Source organism: Anomalospiza imberbis, chromosome 1 (genome assembly GCF_031753505.1).
Source record: "Anomalospiza imberbis isolate Cuckoo-Finch-1a 21T00152 chromosome 1, ASM3175350v1, whole genome shotgun sequence".
Lineage (NCBI taxonomy): Eukaryota > Metazoa > Chordata > Aves > Passeriformes > Viduidae > Anomalospiza > Anomalospiza imberbis.
In genome coordinates this window covers 124,757,017-124,780,042 of record NC_089681.1, presented here as the reverse complement: position 1 = coordinate 124,780,042, position 23,026 = coordinate 124,757,017, and the positions used below count along the sequence as shown (strand labels likewise).

At 38.1% G+C, this 23,026-nt stretch overlaps 1 protein-coding gene across 5 annotated transcripts in view; it reads right to left on the bottom strand.

Moving 5' to 3' along the window:
• VWDE (von Willebrand factor D and EGF domains) overlaps positions 1–16,786 on the bottom strand; it is a 36,687-nt gene extending 19,901 nt beyond the window's left edge. For 3 of the 5 annotated variants that reach the window (XM_068210107.1, XM_068210123.1, XM_068210115.1), the window contains exons 1-11: positions 16,633–16,786; positions 11,200–11,384; positions 9,683–9,914; positions 7,635–7,700; positions 6,614–6,873; positions 5,253–5,342; positions 4,010–4,154; positions 3,114–3,328; positions 2,733–2,806; positions 528–801; positions 238–446 (exon numbers count right to left, since the gene is read on the bottom strand). In XM_068210107.1, the coding sequence (XP_068066208.1) occupies positions 238–446; positions 528–801; positions 2,733–2,806; positions 3,114–3,328; positions 4,010–4,154; positions 5,253–5,342; positions 6,614–6,873; positions 7,635–7,700; positions 9,683–9,914; positions 11,200–11,384; positions 16,633–16,720 (1,838 nt within the window). In that variant the 5' untranslated portion in view covers positions 16,721–16,786. Of the gene's footprint in view, positions 1–237; positions 447–527; positions 802–2,732; positions 2,807–3,113; positions 3,329–4,009; positions 4,155–5,252; positions 5,343–6,613; positions 6,874–7,489; positions 7,609–7,634; positions 7,701–9,682; positions 9,915–11,199; positions 11,385–16,632 lie in introns of those variants that run through there. The other 2 variants (XM_068210131.1, XM_068210128.1) reach the window with 2 other exon arrangements.
• Positions 16,787–23,026: the final 6,240 nt, after the last annotated feature.

Here is a 23,026-nt window from a genome sequence, read left to right as displayed (position 1 = left end):
CTTTGTTCCAAACCTAATCAAACTAATCTTACATCGTAGTGCTTAAATACTTATTTGGCAATTCCGTTTAAATTTTCTCTTAAATCAATTATGTAATGTAATTATGACATTCTAATATCTACTTAAAAACTTGAAGAGATTTTTCTTTTTATTATTCTGACAAGTTTTTAAGAGTGTGAAGGAAAGGTGGAACCAAAAATGATGACATTTGATTTATCAACAGAAGCATTTTGTTACCTCCATTCCTTAATAAAAAAAAAAGGACCATTGGCATGGTTTGGGATTTCCATGCCACTCGCAGTGTGATAGTCATTCTCTGCATTTCCATCAAAGGTGCCACAGAGTCCCACTGTATGTCTGTAATCTGAACTGGGTGCCCTAAGTGTTAGGCTCATTCCCCATTCACTCACATCAGCACGAACAAAAGCTCCAGAAGAAAACAAAACCTAAAAAGAGATTGAAGACAGCCTCATAAAAAACATGAGCTTTTATTTTACCTATTCTGTAAGCGATTATTTACCACTTACTGTTACTTTTCTTCCAAGGTAGGATTCAGTGATTTTGACATTGCTTCCTGTTGTGTCTCTGTTTATTACAGATAAGTGTGGCTGTGATTCATGGAGCTGACCACTGCACATGTCAAATGCAATTATATCACTTCCTTCCTTAGCAACAAAGCCACAGTTGCAGGATGCTGGGTAGTGAAGACTTCCGCAGTCCCACTGGCGAACATGAACTTCAAAATCTCGAGATGTACTCTTATAGAGAACAAATGTTCCTGTTTTAAAATTGTCATAGACTCTGGAATCAAAAGTATAGCATGTGATATCACTTTGATTGTGAAATAACTGTATCACTACATGTCAGCAACTTTATTTTCAAGCAGATTTCTACTATTTGGTGAACATTGATACTGAAACTCATTTTCCCAAGTCAGAAAAAACATTACAGCTCACAGAGCAAAACACAGCTTTATCCTGAGCAAACACCATCATATCTTCCTCTGAGCAGCTCTAAATTTAAAAAACCAAAATCTTATTTTTTCAGCAGAAAAGAAGGATCATGAGTGGAATATATGAAGACAATGGCTGTAAATGGAAACATAAGCATGAAGCTACTGCCATTCTTTGATTCTAACAGTGCATATTGAGTGTACTTCTCAGCCTTTCTGTTTCTACAAAGGTACACCTATGCAGTGAGAGCAGTAAGATGCATAGCAGTGTGCATGTGGGGGTAGCTGCTGAAAACTGCACAGGTACATTTGACAAAATTATTAGTGAAATTCCTTTTAAAAAGGTCTGCTTTATTAAGGTGGAGATGGGGAGTGCTTATTCCCAATGATCATTTAAGATGAAAACCAAAAATAGCAACTTGCTTTTTTTCCTTAGGGTTAGCCATCTGTCCCCTGAAGCAAGGTTAAAATCGCCAATTTAATGATTCAGCAGAAAAAAAAAAAAAAAAAAAAGAAAAAAAAACCAGAAAGAAAACCCCCAAACTTTTGCTGTAAGTTTAATAGCCTCTTGGCTATAAATGGCATTTGACAATTGATTGTAGACTGTCAATTTGCTTTGTGTATAATGGAGCAGCAGACAAACTGCAGATGGCTGTACTACTGGGACTGCATTGGATTGTCCATAATTCAGTAGGTAATTTGTTTCCTCAGTTTGTACTGAGTAGCAATCAAGTAGCAACATAATTTATCCTTAAAAAAGAAAGTTCTTTCTCTGCAGCATCATGCTTACAGATGCTGCAGAGAAACAGAAAAACACTGCTTCATGAGAAAGCTTGATCACAATGCATCCATGTTTACAATGCCCAGTTAAGACATCCCTAAAACTTCCACTGAAGGAGAAACAGCAAGATTAGGAAAAGCCCATTGACTTTATTAGTAGTAGTAGTCAAAGTTCTATCAGAGAACAAATCACAACTTTTATTTCCCCTTCTGTTATCATGTGTGGGTTGAACATCCTTTTTGGAGGCAATATATCCTCGTCTTCCCACCCTGCTGCTTGAAATGTGCTTCTGCTGAACAAAGAATATAAAACTCCCAGGTGTGGAGCCTGTGTTTGTTCAGGCATCCTTTGTGAATCAGAAATACCTTGTAAGAAAGAAGCACACCAAAACCAGCTGTGGCTATGAAAGCTGTTTTCACTTCAAAATGCTTTTTGGCCAGTGATGTGCAAGTGACAGCAGTCAATAAGTTGCTTTCAATGCCACTAATAAATGCAGCAAAATTCTACACAGACAGCAGACAGCTTCTAGTAATTTGATCCTTGCAAGGATTCAGATACTGACACACAGAAATAGCAGAAACTATGCTTTATTTGGAAACATCTTTGCATTAAAAGTTTTGTTTACTCAATCATTTTATCATGGTTCATATTTAATATATGAACATTTCTATTTTCTGCAGTCAACAGACTTCACAGCTACCACTCCTCCTATCCATTTCCTTCATTCTCTTGCCACAACCCCAAAACTTGCCTTTAGAAATGCAAATATTACAAACCTCATCATGACTGGCAAGCTTTTACCAACTAAAGCACATTAATCCTTCGTGTAAAAAAAAAATGTCGGTCAGTGCACTTGCAGGAAACTACTGCTTACTTGTATCACCACCACAGATTTAGAATAAATATAGAAATAATTAAAGAAATAAAACACAATTCCCAAAACCCACCCAGAAAAACCCCCAACACACTTAAAATTAAGAGCAGCAAGCCAGTAATTACCTTCCATCAAAAGTAATTATATGAGGGTCAGTAAATGAGTAACAGTAGGCAGTGGGTAGATCCTTAACTGTAATCTTCAAAACAAAGAAAAAAATGTAAAATATGTCAGGTTAGGAAAAAAAAATACTCAGCTACATTATTTATGATAGTAGTTTACATTCTAATAAGTATATTATATTATACTTTTAATCAATCTTAGCAGTTACTTCAATATTAAAATGTAAGACAAAAAATTCAAATGAGAACACGTAATTTCAAGAAAAAACAAAGCAACTAAAATCAACCACTTAGAAATTTTGGTGTGAATCAGCAAGTCACAACTGAAATAAAAGCTTCACTAACACTAGCCACCCTTCAGGAGAGTTTACAAAGATTTTCAACCTGTGTGCTTTCTGGAACATAGCCATTCCACAGGAAATTCTCACTGGATATAGGTTCAACTGCAATTCTGGTGATCCTGTCTCCATCCTGCATGAAGTCTGTCACAGCACTGAAGTAAATTACAGCTTGACTACAGATTCCATCATTGCAGGATTTCTGGAGAAGATCCACATGACAAGAAGAAAGAGCCAAGTTTAGACCTAACTGCTCTTTACCTGTTTTAAAGAAAATACACCATTAGTGAGTTCCTCCTCTAAATAAGCCACATTCTCCATACTACTGTTAATATAGATACTAACTTATTTACACATGCTTTCAAAAATTAAAATAATTACGCATTTTTCTCGGGTTTGGTTTGGTCATGCAGAAAACCTCCTCTCTACCTCTTCATCTACACAGCCAAGACAATGTTTTTGCATTCCCCAGTTTGATAGACAAATGGAAATCTTGATAGGCTTGACAATGTGAAATAAATGGTTGTCTGCATAGGTAAGGCTCCTTCTGGTTCACAGGATTCGCGCTTGAGAAAATATTACAGAAAATGGCTATAACAGCAAAAAATGATGAATTTGTGACTGTATATATATAATACTTACAATGCAACAGGTAAACAAAATTACCTGAATTATAAACTTTACAAGTATTACAGTATTCTGTCTATTCAAGTTAAAGAATGTGGCTCTGATATCAGTGTCTACCATAACACCTGCAAACTTCAACAAGTAATTCTTTCATATTTTCAGCAGCATCATACAGACTCTGAACACTTTAATATTTTAGAAAGTATTTTACAGTGTAACAATTTCTCTGAAGAAGGAAACCAGCACAGTATTTATAAAAATATACAAAAATATAATTCAATATACAAAATGTAACAAAATCAGGGTAATACTTACCTTCATCAACACTGTTTAATGTTAGTGAGATTTTGCAGTCACTTTTTAGCTGGCTAAATTCAGGACAAGGAATAGGAATGCTACTTTCTATTGTCAGTCTGTATTCCTTCCCATCTTCTGATACATCATATGTTTCTGGATGTATCTAGCACAGAAGAAATTGTGCTCAAAATGCAATCTTTGTGAATAAACAGCAGCACTGTTTCCTAATCAGGAAGGAGCAGCAGGATATTGAGGAAAAGATGCAGACACAGCAGCCATAGTCTTGAAGAGGTGGGTAAAGGGGCAAGGATAAGGAAAAGGCCAGAAAAAGGGATAGATAGAAAGGAAGGAGTTAGCAAACAACATTTTCATCACAAAAATGACTAACCCTTGGAAGCAAAGATAAAAAATAGCTCTGTGTACTGTCAAAGTGGACAGTGGGTGGGAGGGTGGAACGAAGTGGGAAGCTACCTAGAGTGGGAGGTAGGAAGCTACCTAGAGGTAACAACTCCAAAAGAATTTGGAAGCACCATATTTCTCCTGGGACTCTTCTCCGCAAGCTTACAATGTGGATCACTGAAAATGTATAATCAGAACTCAATTAGAGATAGTAACAGGGGCCTACAGCTCAGCTTGGTAGGATGGGTGGGGTCCTGAATGCAGCCTCACAGGGAAACAAAGAGAGCACATTGCCTCTTTGCAGGGTACCCTGCAGAACTGCACTTCCATGAGAGAAATCTGGGTCCTGATCCTACAGGAACAGGCTCAGGCTAAATCAGCAGGACTATACCCAACATGTAATTAATGACATGGAGTCTTTCTGGGACTGGGGTCCCATTCTTGGCCAGCAAATGGGCCCTTATAGCTCTATCCACAGTAAGAACTAGAACTAGTTTTGGTGCTTGGCATCTGACCAAGCAGCAGAGCACAGCCCACCTCCCAGCTACCCTCCTCCAAGCCAGACCAGGCTGGCTCAGGCTGTGCCCTCAAACTTTATGAGCACAGCACCAGTCGGCTCCAGTGCTGGAAACCAAGGTCTGCACTGTGTGTGCAAGGCCAACTCAGCCTTCCTGCACCTTGAGTAGGTGGGGAGCACACACACCACTGCAACTCCCTTGCTTTTGGACAAATTTAAGTCCATCTTAGCCAACAGCGGGCTCTATTAATTCAGTTTATACATTTTAAGTGCTTTCTAGTCAGAGGACTGACTGCTGTAGCAATACTCAAAAATTCCTACCACATTATGTTTTTACAAAGTTACCTTAATTCCAGCAAAAAATTCCTTGCTCTCAACTGAAGAGCTTTGTATATCTGGCTTCTCCATGAAAAAAGAAGAACTGCTACAGTAGACCTGTAGGGTAAAACCAGATTAACAGAATACATTCTTGGTATGGTCACATGAAGACTAAACTTGGCCATCATGGTCAGTTCAATGATTCATCATGGCCAGTCTTCTGGTTGCATCACAAGGTACATACAAATCATACTCAAGGAATACTTTAAAAATCTTTTCTGGAGCATTTCTACAAACAATGATATCTATGAAAATGTATTTTACACTTGTTTACATGTTATTTATTATTTTTTTTTCTATTTCATAGCTTTTGCCTTTTAATTTTTAGTGACCATCAGATCTTAGATTATGTTTTTCTGATGTTATAGACCTGGATAATCTTTTTGAAGATGAGGAATTCAGTGTGACTTCCCTCCACTGAACCAGTTTCATGCTACTATACATTGTGGTTTTGCTTTGATTTGGTGTTTGTTTTGGCATTTGTTTTTATTTTGCTGTATCCATTTTGAGATGTGTTTACCACACATGCAGTATTTCTGATCCTGAAAAAAAAAAGTGATTCATAGCAGCAGGAGGTACCTTATGATTGTGCCTTTCCTTCTGACTGTCACCAAGACAACACTGTCAGGCAAGTCTTCACAAAGTCCCCAAATGATTTTTGGGGAATAAAAATTCCTATTCCTGTCCATAAGCCATCCAGGCAGCCTGGCTTTGGCTTGAACATACATATGCATACCAACCATGTTTTTTTGTTTTTCATTTTCTCCAGGAAAAATTAACCTGATTTTGGTATATATAAGTAAAAGATGTATTGATTTTCTAATGCTTCGGCTTCTCAAAGTTACCATGAGACCCAAAGTCTTCATTCTGGTACAAGGGAAGGTAAGGCATCACACTGCTTTTGATGGCAGATATTAAAATGTAAATTCTAGACACAAAACCAGTAAGCAGCAGCTCATCCAGAGAAAAAATATACATCTAATGAATCAACAACACAGCTTTTCACAATCTCTGGCTCTTACTGCCTCTCACTGAGATGCAGTGGCATCCAAAAATCCTCTTAATTTACATTATTTGAATAAAAACTTTTCCTGGAGGGACACTGCACTGTATTGAGACAATCAGTCTCAAAACCTCAGAGGCAGTGGTAGTTGTATTTCTGTGATATTTACATATTCATATGGGCAGCTGGTGTAAATAAGTAGAGGCAGTAGGCTTCTGCCAAGAAAAATTACACAGGAAGGTGCTGGATCTCTCTAAAAACTGTTAGTGTCTACTGAGCCATATTTACAAATAGAAAAAGAAATCACAATAATGTTTTAACATACTTTGTCTCCAAGTCTGATGTTTATCCCATCTAGTTCTAGAAGTGAGAAGGTATGAACTGCTGTTTCATGTGTAAGTTCTTCTTTGACACCTTCAGGAGAAAGTCTTGACCAAGTTACAATAAATCCAACAGAGCTGTTGGCAAAAGGAATGCCAAAGGTACACCTTAGGTAGATGCTGTCTTTGATCATCTCTGCTACAACTTCAGGAACAGATGGAAGTGGTGGTGGCACAGATGGAGATGAGGTAGGAGCCAGGTTACCTAGTCAAACAGAAGTGTGTTATCTGCTTTTTATTCTGCACAAAATCAATATTGAATACAATGACATTGACTTATTTTTTGCCAAATAATATACTAATGATATTTGCCTTTTTCATATGTGGAAATACTACATAATTTCTTAAGAGAATCAAAGAAAAATGTGTATCTTCCTGCTAATTATTAAATGGAGAAAAAACTCTCTATGAGCTTTTGATTACATTCTAGACAACAGGAAGGTGCTAAAGAGGGGAAAAAACCAATCCAAAGAAACCTAATCCAAAAACATAAACAAGATAATAAAATGCAATCAATTATTTTACCAGGCAGGAGAGAGCAACATGCAATGGAATGTGCCTTACAGAAAAATAATTTCACTATTTATGAAGAAATTATTTATTTATAATTTCACTATTTATGGGGAAAAGAAAAAGAAAAAAAAGAAGAAGAAGGATATTTAGAAAGGAACAGAATAAGCAACAATATGATTTTAGATTTGTCTTATATTTTACTCCTGAAGAATCATTCAGCATCATCACAATTACTTTTTTCACATTTTGATACCTACTCAAAATATTCTGAGAAAGAACTTTTGTAATCCAAGTTTGTCTGAAATTACCACCAAACTGCTCATTTTGCAACAAACCAAGCAATACTGTTGATAACATGAACATGTTTTTATTCAAGTCAGAATATCACTAAATGCTGACATTATTGGGTCACAGATGCACAGAAAACCTGGAAAATCAAAACAAAATACTCACTGCTACAGACGCCTTCAATTTCCATTCCCTCGGGATCACAGGTCTGTGGCCTTGCATCTGAAATAACTATAAAGTGTTTTAACATTTTATATTCACACACATACAGACAGCAGTGCTCTCAGATTATAGACCAAGTGTCACAAACGCTAATTGAAGTGCAAATTTTCAGAATAGAAGCAATCTTGTAATCTGATCCATGTACAGCTATGACAGCAGTGAGCACAATGTCTTGTGCTGAAAATCATCTAGGAGGAAGAGTACAGAACATTCTACCACCTCTACAACTTTTACTGCTGATGTGCTCAGCCAATACTTATACATGTTGCTAATGAATAAAAAGGAATGATACTATTCTCTTTAATACATATTTTGCCTCTCCAAATTCACATCTGAACATTTATTCTTTAACTGTAAGTCTGGACAGCGAAATTCAGTGCAGATCTGTTTTGAAAAAAAAAATCACCTTCCTTACAGAAGCCTAAGAAAAAGTGCTTGTGCACTGCTATTGTTTGGTATTTTGAATGCTATAAAAAAATAAGTGGAACTTGACTTAAACATGAAAATGCCAGTTTGTCACTCTACCCAAACTACATGAGAAGGGCAGCAGCAACACTGGAAATCCCATTCACCAGAAAGAATGAAGAGAAGACTTTGCTGTTCCACGCTTCAGTGGTATATGTTTAATATTCCTTAGTATGTTTAAATATTCCTTAATATGTTTAAATTCCTTAGCATGTAGAGGACAGATAGAAAATTTGCATCAGGTATTTACAGCTGTCAAGTCTTAAAGAAAAAACACTGGCCACATGGTAACCTAGATACAGAAAGCAGTACAACAGTACAATGTACTTCACATGACAATATCATCTTAAATATGTGCATTTAAACTCAAAATGTGCTTCAGATTTACAGTGTTCACTAGAGGCAAATAAGAGTTATGCTTTTTGCCTGCTTTATTTTGAGGTAGTAAAAGTTTGCTAGCTTGCTGTCTAGCTGTGGTTTTACATCTTCTTTCCTCACCATGTACCGGGATCCAAAGTAAATTCGAGTTCTATTGTGCAGGAGTTCTTCATTGTTTCGGGCATGCAGGCTTGCTGAACCCTTGGAGAACGTCTCAACAATTGGATCTAAAGGTATAATGATGGGCCAACAAGGCACCAGAAAGTCCACTGACAGATTTGCTACTAAGCTTTTGAAAGTACTCAGAGAATATGACTCAAAGCAATACAGCATACGATGCATGAAAACACTGCTAGTATTTTCATAATGGTGTGTTATATGAGCTAGTAAGAATTTCCTACTACACCAATTTGTCACTGTTTCACAGTATTTATAACTGTAAGGATTTAACCCTGGCTTGCTTGTCTGAAAAATCTGTCATGAATAATGAAATACTGAAGTTTTGAGCTGTGAACACCAACATACTTCTGCAGCACAAGCATTCAAGACAACAGGAGACATTGCAAAGGGTCTCCTTTCTCATAGAACTAATAAAATGTTTATCAGTAGAGCATTTCTGTGTTGAATTTTCTTCTAGCAACAACACGTATACACTCCAGAAAGATGACAAGAATTACAACAAGAAAAATATTCCTAACAGTGCTAAATAATAATTGATATAAACACAGTTTGCTCAAGTTCTTAGGACACAATTTATTCTGATACAAAATTCTACACATGTTCAGCAATGGCTATTTGGACAGTCTGAGTGCCATGAATTACACTGAATTTTGATACACTAAATTCTGACTTCTAGATATGTCTTATAACCCCACCTCATTATATGGAAAATTTCAATTCTTAAGTTTCTAGTTTTTGAAAATTAGTCAAATGCTACATGTGAATTAAAAAGGGGTGAAGTGAACCCACCACACCATTTCAGAACATTTCTCTTATCATACCAATATTAAAAGCAAGGACTGCAAGAAATTTTAGCATAACTATTCCCTGACATTTCCACTCCACCAAATAGCAGACTGATCTAGATCAGAAAAACACTTACTCATAAACACACACACTTAGCTGAGTTAGAGCATGCATTTTCTCACCTTCTGCACAATACCCCATGCATCCTTGGGTGGGCTGCAGAAAGTAAACAAAGAAATCTCCGCAGTTCCTCACCCTGACGGGGATTCGGAAAAGACAACAATCTTTTGAAGTGCTGAAGAAAAACTGCCACGTAGCACAAGCTGTTAACTGCTTGATCTCACCAGGTCGAGGCATGGATTCTGACTCCCTCAGAGACAACCAGACAGGGGCTTGAGTCCCACAGTGATTCATCTTCAGCACCAGAGAAAAACATCAGGAAATGGTTAATGCCATTAATGAGAGGTACATATGTGATTAATTTCTCGCATGAGCTTTTAGCAACCTTCAGCCAATGTAACAGAGGGATTGTTGACTTTCCTCCTCAAGGTTGAATACGAATGCACAAAAAAGAGACTTAAGTCCTTGATTGAACCTAGTGAATTTGTGTTTGTTTCTAAAGACAGGCTATAATTTAATGCCTAAAAAACTTAACTGGAAGCCACATCTGAGTGTTTTGCTCAGAAAAGCTCACAGTTGTGTTATGGCTTAGTGAGCTACTTTGCACCATTAACCTATCCTAAGTGACTGTGTAGATGCTATCAGAGCACAGCAAATGCAGTGCAGAGCAGAAGCACACTCAGTATCAACTAAAGGTGTTTAAGCTGTCACCTTTTCTCTGCCCTTTGCCATTAACTGAAGGCTTAACTAACCTAAGAGATGTGGGCAGCTGATGCATTAGAATGTTTGAACTTTGATTTGTATTCATTTAAAAGAACTTAACTGATAGGATTTTAGCTTATTTTTAAAAGAGACTGTGACAAGAAAATTTCAATTAATTAGAAAAATCAAGGCTACAATATTCTAATTACAATTTTAGGTTTTTTAAGGAAGGAAATGTTTTTAAATGAGAATCTAAAAAAGATGTATCTCCTTAAAATATAACAGAGCTCAAAATAAAGCTACAAATAAGCTCTGAAATAAAGAACTAGTAATCTGCAATATTAAATATTTCAAGCAACTCTTGAGTCTTTGGAGGCTTGCAGATGACAAGGCAACTAATATTCAATTAGCTCTGTTCAGTCAAGTGACTTTAGGAGTAATCTCTTTTCTATGACATGATGACTTTAAAAGCCATCATGTCCACAATTACTGGGTTCATGTGGCTGCAAGTCTTTATACTGCTCTCACATGGCCTTCCTAACACACTGACCATCACATAGTTCCAGCTTTACAACATGATAGCCCTGCTATGCTGCTACTGAGAAAATTTCTTTAGCACTGAGTGGAAATTACAGTTTTTGAGTGCTCCAAAAGGGATTTATCATCCTCTGCTATTGCCCATTCATTGTAAAATTTTAAATGTTTAAGACTTAATTTTCCAGTTAACACATTTTAATATATTCAATTATTTAGAGAAGATAGAAACTTTGTATTGTTCCACATCAGTCCCCATAATCATACTGTTTTATACCTATCCTACTGAAAAATTCTTCACCAAAATATCTATTTCTCAGAATGAAAGGATTTCTAACAATACCTCCATGCACTTGGTTGGCATCTCAGCAGGCTTATCAAAAATCATGAAGCGATACCATCCTGGTGTTAGGGAATGGTCACAGATTAAATCCTGAATAGCTGATTGCTGGAGGTGGGATGAATCAAAATCCACGCTTCGGTAAGGGCTCTGCAGGATCTGATGTCCACCAGGAGAGCATTCTAGAACTGTGGAGCCAGAGCATTTTGAGTACCAAGACAGAATGCCTAACAAGTATTTTAAAAAAGATGCTAAGCATTTTTAAAGGAAAATAAGGATATGTTGCAATATTATGCGAAACTAATTTTATGAAAGAATATATTGAAGTCTTAGTAAGAAGAATTTTGTACGTTAACACTCTTGAAATTTAACGGAATTCATGATGTCATAACTTTCCCTCTTTTAGTGGACAATAAATGCAGTAATAACCACATAGGCATTTACCCTGGATGCAAAACCAGTGGGAAGGCATAAGTTTATACACATTTTATCTGGATTTTGATTTTCTAGTTCTACTGATATTTATGAAACCTGAACACATATGAGGTGTCAGATATATAAAAATATAAAAAACTTACCTTAGGAAGAAGGTTTATCCAAAGGTCTTTTCAGAATAGCTTACCAGTTTACAGAACTCCTCTGCATGAAATTAGTAATTCCCTCAAATGGATGAGAGATAGTTGGATAGTTGCATGCAGTTTGCATGTATACATGCAGAACATAGCAAAAGTGTGTATTAAAATGTGTGGATACTTGATTACACATTTTAAGTCAATTTACATGAATGGCATACTAAATTATAATAAAGAAACACAACTACCAAATACCTTTTTTGACATCTAAGTGACCTTGCGGCCTCGAAAAATTTCTCAAATTTTCTGATAGATAAAATGAAGGATCAGAATCTTTAGCAGTCTTTATCACAGTTTTTTTGTTTGTTTGGGTTTTTTGTTTGTTTGTTTGTGTGTTTTGGTTTGTTTTTTTTTTAATGCAAACTCATTTAGAAATAAAGCAGAATGACAGAATGTCTGAGTCTGATCTGGCAGGTGAATTGACTTCTGTCCAAGACAGTGACAACAGAAGTTCTGGCTAACAGCATATTTACATGCAACATACTGAAGAGTCATTCTTGTTCAGGAATGTGCTTGGGAAGTGAAAGAATGGAAAAATAAAGTAAGGGAACATTTATATATAAGTGACATTAAAAGTATACCTATTTACCTTGCTTTTAAAAATGGACACCAACTGATGCTAACTGTGAACAGAATTTTGGTTTATACTGAATGATACAGTGAATCTCAATGTTTGCCTTCATTATGCTACTATTGAACTTAAAGATGCAGCTGTAAGCAAAGCTGTCTAATGTTACATTTGGAATATGAATGCTCCAGCTTTTGGTCCCAGGTTTGTCTGTATTTATTGCATATTTTGCATGGTATAATTGTGACACTGATTAGAAACATTTTGGTTTATTAATTTAAGATAGTTTACTATCTTCCACATTTTTCATGTCATTCTAGATAACCACAATTATAAAACAGTTTCAAAATCAGGTAATTCCCCACCTTTAAATGGAGAAGATGCCCTAGTGAAAGAATACACTTTATCTCTCTCAGCACAGTATGTGAATCCTACAGTTTTTCAAAGACTAAAGATTTAATCTGATATGGCTTTAGGCTACCCAGGCAGGTAACAATAGCTTTATCTTCTATCCTCTAAGGGCAGCTGGAAGTCAGTGTGATTGACTGCGCCACCACTTGTGTTTCTGAGTTTCCTGTAGTAGCCTGTGGGCTATTCATGTCCATACAATTTGACCTTACAAGGAACTTACCCTTCACTGGAATTTAGAGAAAAGCCCTTGAAGAATCACAGGTCAGTCATGTGTGTTATTGAAATGTTTTCCAAGCAAGCTACAGCATAAGCAGTTTACGAACCATGATGAAAGTTTCTTCCTGTCCTTTATTTTTTACTGGAATTATCCCTTTCATACAGCACCATCATTAGTTTTCTTTCCTGTAACTGAATCACTCCTGAAACAATTAATATCTGTTACCTTCTCCATTAATATATCAAGCTAGACATGAGACAAGTCTTTATTTTCTTTTCCTCTACAGTTTAATTAGATCATCATTTGATAGATCTTTAAAACAGCTGACTGTAGTCATTTGTAATAGGGTTATAAATTCTACTAAAGATCAAATTATAAGTTTCTTATTATTATGCACATCACTTTAAAAGGCCATCCAGCTCTTTATGAATCCAGTGTATCCTTTTCTCTTTTCTAGAAGTATGCTAATATTTCCATAGTTATTGTTTGGAAATCTTATGTTGTGTTACACTGGTTGATTTTTTTTCTTTTTTCTTTTTCATTCTGAAAAACTGAAAATAACTGTCATCATCAACAACACAAATAAAACCAACTTTTTTACACACCTGAGTGTAACTGAAGTGCTGTCTAACTTCAACAACAGCAGAAAAAAAATCTCATATTTATGGACATGCACACAAAAAATTAATGTTGTGTACTCTGCAAAAACGTTACCCCTGTGGAACAGATCTGCTCCAACCAGAAGCATTTAAGAGGGAGTTGGCTACATTTTCCACTGAAATAATGATTTCCTTATTCTGGATGCCTTAAATAAAAACAGATTTTTATATAAGCATTCTTTCAAATATTATTCTCAGAATGATGAATACTGAGTTTGCTGAAATGCTCCAGAAAAGCTGTGTCTAACACCCAGCAATTTTATAGAATCGTAGAGTATTTTGGGCTGGGAGGGACTTTAAAGATCACATAGTTCCATCTTCCAGGACACAAGCAGGGACACCTTTCACTAGACCAGGTTGCTCAGAGCTCTGTTCAAGCTGACCTTGAACATTTACATGGATGGGGTAGCCACAGCTTCTCTGGGTAACCTGTTCCAGTGTCTCATCATCCTCACAGTAAAGAATATTTTTCTTGTACCTAATTTAAACCTACTCTCTTTCAGTTTGAAATCACCACCACTTGCCCGGTTACTACACACCCTTGTAAATAATTTTTCTCCCTCTTTCTTGTAGGCATCCTGATGATTCAAATCTGACAAAATTACAAGGGACGGAAAACAGGTTCTGATAGCTTTAAAGTGCTAAGGAAAGTTACCTAAAGGGCAGGCTTACCCACCAACTCTGTCCAGGATGTGAGGAACATTAAATTAGGGAAAGATTTCTGTGCTACTGGTGACTTGACTTCATCCACAATAACAAATTATCCTAACATGTTCTGACACGAAACAGAAAACTCATTTAAGTTTTAACAAAATTTTGCACTTACTTATGATTGTTCTTGACAAAATACATTTCCATATATATGGGAATATTTTTTTAATTAATTTATGGATGTTTAAATGTATTAGTGATTCAACAACTTTCATTTAAAATATTTGCTATGGAATAGTGAAAATCCAATTATAAAATACATGAATACTTGAGAAATAAGATCATGATATCCAGTTTCCTTTATAGATTGTGTTTTCACTTAAACTAGAGGAGATACACACAAAAAATTGTCAATAGGTTATTAGGAGAGACTTGTTTCTATAAAGTTGTAACTCTCCCATTCTGTTTGGAGATCCCGACACTACACACTGTCTGCTGAAAAAAAAACCAGTCCATCCTGGGAAAATATGCAGCTAATTCCCTAGCATTTGAGTTTACTTTATTTTATCATATTCTGTGCTCCTTTCCATAAACACCTTATATATATACTGCTCATGGCTCTCTACCTTTCTTCAATTTGTCTCTCTGCCCACCAGGAAGAATTTGATTCCATATTTGCTTCTTCCTGACTGTCTTCAGGATTAGTGCAGTGAGCTTTGCTTTGATCCATCCCAGACTTCATTGGTCCTGATGGATACTGAGAAATGTGAACCTAAAATGCAACATCCTAAACACATGGATAGCCTTGTGCTAGAGGATGAGCCTTTGTGGAGAGATACAGATGAAGTCTCTGCAAACACGTTGAGGTTTCTACCATGGCTGCTGTAAACTGAGTCACATAATACCTCTGAACACCTTAACCAAAAGTCAAAAAGGTTTCTCAAGTCAACACAGGAGCTCATTTGCCACACAGAGATATGAAGTGGCTCCTGATAACTATCTCTGAGGCACTGGGGTGGAAAATGAGTTCCACAAAGGAAGGGCTTTTCAACTTCCTGTTCACATCTCTATTCCATCCATGTGCAAAGAGGGGTCAGTGATTTTCCACCTGTCCAGAATGCTTCCAACCCAAAGGAACAGTAGAAGAACTCAGGACTGCTGGGTACAAACTGGAGTAGAGAAGGGAAAAGAAGTCACAGCACAGCACAGCCAGGCAAGGGTAGAGTGGCACCACTGGCAATCCAGTTCCTCAGGTACAAATAGCTTATAAGTGTATATGTCCTGCTGCCCAAAGGCTGGGGCCTGGAAAACGACCACTGCTAAACTAACAGTGTCTTTATTAAGTGCCCACTGTGAGCGTGAATGTGTTTTTTCTTGCATCTACTGACTGCAAAGGATGCAGCATACCAACTTCCCAAGGCAGAAATTAGAATTATTACTGAATTTAAAAAAAGTATTTGTGGATCGAAACTCTTCCAAAAGAATAAAATAGAAAAAAGGAAAAAGTTCACTTTTTGAAAGAAGTTATCCTGGAACAACTTTTTAGAGTAATACTTTTAAAGGAGAACATAAAAATTACTGTAAAAAAATACCATTTTCTTTGGTGAGACCTATAAAAGAACATGAGTAAAAATGTTGTAGCAATGACACTATTGCAATCCCATGGAACAGGAACATGGTGACTCCTATGCATGGACCAATTAAGAAAATCAAATCAACACGCACAAATTAATGCATTTTTACAAATAACCGCTTTAGACTGGATGTTAAAACACTTTTCAGCCACTTCTGTTCACACCAATGAGATGCTTTGCAAAGGTAGCAAATAATCCCGTAACCTTTATGAAAGTGTAAAACATATGTTTACAGAACGTTTTCTAGTAGTTCTCATTGTGATACACTATTGTATCTACTTGATGTAGATTTTCCATCCGAAATTAGAAGCTATCCAGACACGGGTTTAGCAGAGGTCCCAGGTACGGGTGTGCCAAGGCTCAACAAGGAGAGAGAGTGGAAGACCTCCAACACAGGTGCTCCAACACAGGAGAGAGCACCCTCGCTCTTGGAGCTCCCCTGGGCAGCTTTTCCCCGCCAGTGCGCTGTGACAAGGGCAGTTCCTACTCCGGCAGGTAGAGTTCAGCCCGCTCAGCGAAACCTGCGGCACGCAGCCCCCGCGCCGGGCGGGACGGGCGCTGCGCGGGCCCGGGGAGCGCCGGGCGCTGTCCCCGCCGCAGCAGCCGCCCGCCCCCGGCCCTCCAGCGCGTTCACCTGCCGTTCCCTGTGCCCGGGGTCCCTTACCTCTCCGGCGGGCCCCGGCCGCCGCCAGCCAGCCCAGCACGGCCGCGCCGAGCCAGAGGCGCGGGGCTGCGGCAGCCGCCCCCGGCATGGCCCCCGGCACGGCTCCGCTCCGCTCCGCTCCGCTCCCAGCCGCGCTCGCTCCCGGCCCGCCGGCAGCCCCTGCGCCTGTGGCCGCTCCCCGCGCCCACCGCACAGCCCCTCCCTCGGGGGCCTCGGCCCGCCCCCTGCCCGACCCGGCCCGGCCCGGCCCGGCCCGGCCCCGCCGGGGGCGCCGCGGGGGCGTCCGTGCCCCGTCCCGGCTCTGGGGCCGCCACCGCCGGGGGCTTGTACCCGGGCAGCTGTGGCATCTCCTTCCCCTGAGGCATCCCCTGCCCCTGAGGCATCCCCTGCCCCTGAAGCATCCCCTGCTCCTGTGGCTCCCTCGTGGGGATTCGCTGCAAGAAAACTAACGAAGCCGTCCTTGGTTCTTGTCGGGAGCTCTGTGAAGATGCTTGTCCATATCCCAAAGAGGTCCAAACAGACCCAAAGCAGATCGGCATCGTCAGCAATGTCCTATTGTCCCCCAACCCAGAACTGTATTTAATTTCTGATGTACAGTAAAATGCTGAAGAAGAGACAGGTTCAAATTGGTCCTTTGATAGATCACCAAGAGTGTTTTATATCTCTTTAACCTTTACTAAATATAACCTTCATTACCATTAATGCAGTCTGAATTTAGCAAATATTTAACAGTTCCAAGAGCCCAAGCTTCAAGATTTGCTGAGATGCTCCTCTTCAGAGACGTCTGTGAGAGGACAAAGAGCAGGACAAATCTCAGCATTTAAGATTTGTCAGTGCAGGTATTTTCCACTGTAGGCCTGAGGTTGTGCCGTCATTGAATTCCTTTGCACACACCAAGCAATGCAGCAGTCCACAGAAATGTTTCACAATCTGTAGCATATGTACGCCTAAGTCTAAAAAATAAAAGTTGATGACACTAAATCACACCTTACTGCCATCCACTGAACTTCTGCCAGGATACAAAGACTGCTTCTATAGGGTACTGCCTTGGATGGCTCTTTGCAGAGCAGCTTTCCCTGCAGGAAGAGGTATGAGGGCTTGGAGTCAAGGCAGAGGCAGAGCAGCATTGCTGGGGTAACCTCAGTCGTCGTTTGCTCCCATACCCTGAGCTTCTTCATTGCAAGAAACAGTTCAGCTCTGTGATGGCAGTGAGTTTTTAAAAGGAATCGCTGGCTGGTACAGCCTGAGAATTTAATCTGGTGTCTTGAATTCCTCTCAGTTGTCTAAGGAAGATACTTTTGTCCTAAAAACTCGGGGAAATTTTAACACTATTTTCTGAATTGTTTACTCAACTCTCTCGGTTATTTGTCAGCAGATACGACAAACTTTTATCCTGAGATAATGCATATGACTGAAATTCGTTTGGGCTTTACTTCTCTTTTTTCCCAAACCACATGTTTATAAAGAAAACGAGAGGATTGAAAGAGATATTTTACAAAACAAGTTACAAAGTCAAGACCTAGAAAGAGAGATGTGAGAAGCTTTAACGAAATTTAAACATTGTGCTACTTCTTTGACCCCTGCTAGTCATGATAGAGTGGTATTTACAGGAGGATTAACACCTTTTATCATGGATCATTCAGGGGATAGAAAGAGGAGGCAAGAATGGCTGCTGGAGCACAGGCACCTTTCATCTTTTCTAGACTGGTTTTCCTCTGCCAGCTCCCTATGCTACTATCAGCCTTGTGGCCTCTTACAGTGACAGCAGAGACAGAGCATATTGTGGTTAAAAGAGCTGACAACTTGCCAAAAGTAGTACTTGGCACTCATGGTAACAGAGTTGTGTCAGTGACAGTGAATTTATGGAAAACTAAAGTAATTCTAGGGCAGTCTCGGGCTTTTAATAGGAGAATAGGGCTTTCCAACAGGTTAAATTTCAGATAGTTTCTGTCAGTAATTTCCATAGCTTCAATTAAGTAAATCATAGGCTAGGTAAAATTGTGTTGCACTACTGAAAACTCCTCTTTCATTTACAATGGAATGTGAAGTCAAACTGCAATTTTCTATGTGTATATTATTAAATAGCAGGATGTTTGGGAGGAAAACCAAGAGTGTTGAATGAAGAATTTAAGATACTATCATGGTTATGTAGTCCAAGTCATTCTTAATATTCCACTGAAAACACGACACAAAGAAATATAAATTCTAGGGAGCATTTAGATGCTGCAGCACAAAGCAGCATTTCCCAGAGGATTTTATGATTAACAATGAAGAAAGAAAGATTTAATGTTGGTTTTGAAAATTATTCCAAAGCTAACTTAGAGTTTAGTAATCTCAGCCTGTTTGGTGAAGCTTTTAAATATATATTTATTTTAAGGTGGATTCTGAAGTCCTGTCTATGAATAAATTAAATTAATTATTTGAGCAAAGCCTGAGCAGAAGTGCTTTCACTGACTCATGACTGTCTTGTAAGGCAGGGAAGAGCAGAGTGATAAATTGAAGAAAAAAGACGTGTTGGATGACAAGGAACACAACCTGGGCAATGCTGAAAATAGAGTTAAAAAATTCAGATAACAAAGGTGACTCTGCTGATACTAAGTTCTTGGATCTGCAACTAGATTGTTCTGGTTTAAGGGTTATCGGCATAAGTTCATGACACTGCAGCTCCAGCATATGTGTATGGATAACAGGAATCCCAGAAGAAAAGGTCCAAGGGAAAAAAGGGAATTTTCTCATAAACACGGCCAACATAGCAACTTTGTCATCTGACACTTCTATTGCTAACATGCCAGTGGGATGTTTGTAGCAGTACACCTCAGATCATTAACTTAATGTATACAAAGTACATGTCTATACATTATTTAACAAGATGTCATTATCTCACATTGCATTTAGGGGAACAGTCCAGAGTGAGCAGCAGCCAAGTGGCTAGCAGGTTGATTAAAGATTTTTTTGGTAACTAAGCTAAGAAGAACAATCAGCAGTGTTTGCCAAAATGTGTACAAATAGGTGCGCATAGCTGCTCGGGTGTAAACTGGAAGTGAAAAATCACCTTGAGTTTAAAAAGTAGTTGTTTCTAGACAAAGCAACAAATCTTTTTTTTTTTTTTTTCAGTTGTATCCAAACCCTCAACTCGAAGGTAAATAAGGGGATCACCTACAAGAAAGGCAGTACTTGTGGTAGGCTCCTTGGAATAATAAGTAATTAGTGTGAATGGTAGGGCACAAGCAGGGGGAAGCAGAGGGTGAGAGCTGAAGACAGCTGGGTAGGTGGATGCTGTCCTGAACAATGAATCCCCAGGTCTGACACTTTGGGATTTGCTCGGTCTGACACTGGAATTCTTAGCCAGGTTTTGTAAACTCATGTAAACACTTAGAGAAGAATCTGATTAAGCTTGAGCTAAAATTGCCCACTATATCTAATTAATTATAAACCTTTTCTTTCCAACTGTGTAACTAAGAGTACAAATGGAAGTATTTTTTAAATGAATCTTTCATGCTGTACCATTAAGCATGTCTGTAGTGTAAGGCAAGGTAAATCTGAATAAGCCCTTTAAATCTATGTTGCTATATTTGTTATCTGTGCAGAGATAGAACATGGATGATAACTCCAAATAAAGCTGTGAGCAGAACTTGGAAGCTGGGAGAAATTTCCCAGCAAAGCTTCAAAGGGTTATTGCAGTATTGCCAAGTGCTGAATGTTTGGAAAGAGTTGCCTTCAGCAGATAATACCCCTCCTGTAAGAAGCAGATGGCTGAGAGATAGCCTGCAGCCCTGGGCAGATCCAAAAGTATCAGAGAGGGATGAGTTTTCTTGCATTTTCCCCTTAATGTTAGTAGTTCTTTCTTTGTGTAAAAATAATTTCTTTTTGCTTGTGCCAGTTCATGTATGTAAATGGTAGGTGAACCCGTCCTTTCCAAAGCAATAAATTGTTAACATTCTTTGTCTAATCAATTTGGCCTTTAAAGTCAAATTCCAATCTTGCCTTCAAGTTGTAGGTTGTGTGACTTTTAACTTAGCTAAGGTTCATTTGATTTAAAAACATGGTTTAGCAGCTCTGAAGCTAATGTCCTGAAACTTCACTAAAACATGGGAAGACACACTAAGACACATTGCTTATTCCAGTTCAGAATGAGATATTTGATTCTATCCCCTTTCCTATCTCTGACACCAAATAAACAGAAACAGAGAATAGGTAATGGTCATGTGCATTTATTCATTTTGGTCATTCTGTGGCTAATATTGCAGCATCACAAGAGGTTAACTTTACTCATGTTTATTCTGCTGGCGGCGTTTTCAGAAAACTGAGGAGCTTTTGAGTGACATTTGTTTTCCAAAATGCTTTTAAAATTTGTAGAGGGTATTTTTTAAACTGCCATGTAAATGTACTCAGCATTGACAGTCTGTTTAACTTTCAGAAGTAATGACATCTTTAATATGTTTGAGTCCCTAATTCTCTTTTTTATTTGACCTCTTGTGTATACTATATTTGACTTATCCAGTAAAGGACTTAAGTTTAAAAATCTAATGTAATTTGGCTTTGATAAGCAGTATAAAAGTTAATGTAAATCATGGGAGATCTGTGTCCAGGAGTTAATAAGAGTCAAATAAAATCAGTGTTAGGCTTTCTATTAACTTCAATCATCTTTGGATCAACCACTTACTCTTTTATTTTTCTCAACTATTTTTATATCCTTAATTCATGATCTGTCAGCTGTATTCACTCAGAATGTGCCAGAATATTTTGAAGTCTAGGAAGTCCCTTGGCTAGTGGAATATTAATGGAATAATCTTTGTTTTACGCATACTGAAATGTAGCACCCATGTGTAATTACATTGATAAGCTGAGTATTATACAATTCTCAACTACTATTTCATCTCTTTCTGTCTCCCATGCAGTTTGTCTTTTTGTGTGTACAGCTCACTTAGTAGCAATTTTTAAAAAGCAAGACACCATAGAATTAATTCTTTACCCTATATAGAATAAATGCTACTTGAGTAAGGTGCAAAACTACATTGATCTTGTAGTTAATGGTGTACTTCATACTCAGTCTTACTGGCTTTCATCTATTTGTATTTGCACCACTATTTCTAATATATGTGAAATAAAAATTAGCATTACTGGGTAAAAGTCTTGACTAAGTTATGTGGTCTTCTAAGGTGCAGAGGAGAAAAAATATTCTTAAAATATGTAACCTATGCAGATGAGAAACAAAGAATATTTTTCTCAAATTCTTAGATTACCTCTGTTAGTACCAAAAGCTTTGATCATGTCGACACTAAAATGGGTTTTAGTAAAATCTCATAAGAAGAAGGAGGATTAAAAATCTCCCAAATCCCACATCCTAGTGCTAAAAGCTGTGTTCCTTCTTTCTGGGCCTATCATTTCTCCTCCTAGCTTTTACTTTATATGTGGGAACAGCTTCCTGGGTAGTGAGTCAGTAAGGTCACTAAGCAGCCACCTCTGGCTGTGTCCAAATACATACATGGCACCCCTGATATGGAGCACATCCTACACACAACCCATGGCTATTTGATAACCCTAAATATAAAAACAAACAACCTGTGGCTGTCCTGGTAAGAAAAAGATGCATTCATCAAGCCAGGAAAAGCACATTCTTTGCCTTTGTTTTATGAAAAGGTTTCTGCGATGTCTGAAGGAGGGAGTTCACAGCTAAGGATCATAAAAGGAAGAAAGCACATGCAAAGGGGTTCCTCAGCCTTAACTACTACACTGAGCTAGGCTGTGACTTTCCATAAGCCTTTCCCTGCATTGTAGAGAAAGACAATATTTATTGACTTAATATGGGATGGGACAGTAACAACAAATGCACTCTAAAGGAGCAGAAGCAGAGATTATCAATTAGCTTTACTGTGTGAAGTTCCACTGGTTTTTGCTGAGGATTTCACCCAGCAGGCCTGTTTTCATGTGTATCTTTATACAGTAAGAAAAAACAGAAGTGTTCTCAGAGAGAGAAGTAGGTATGATTTTTTTCTCCCTCCTCCTGGGCTTTGTTGAGTCTTTAAACAAGTATTTTGAGGAAAACAGATCCCCCTGCCTCACTCTAAAGGAAAATGCATTTCCTGTCTGTTCTCCAGATAAAGTGAAGTCTTTCACTTGGACAGGAGTAAGATATCTCACTACAGATAGAATTTTCTTGGCACAGCAAGTTATGAAAATGCTTTTTTATCATCTATCATCTGTAGTTTGAAGAAACTGGAAGGACAATCTCTGCCTGGTGTCCTGTTAACTTCCCTCTCCAATGGTTTGGCCATCTCAATTTTTAGGTTAACACCATTGGTTTTTATTATGCTTAAAAAATAGAGTGTGACTTGATCTGACAGAAGTCTATTGACACAGGAACAAAGCACAGATCTGATTTTAAAAAAGAAGT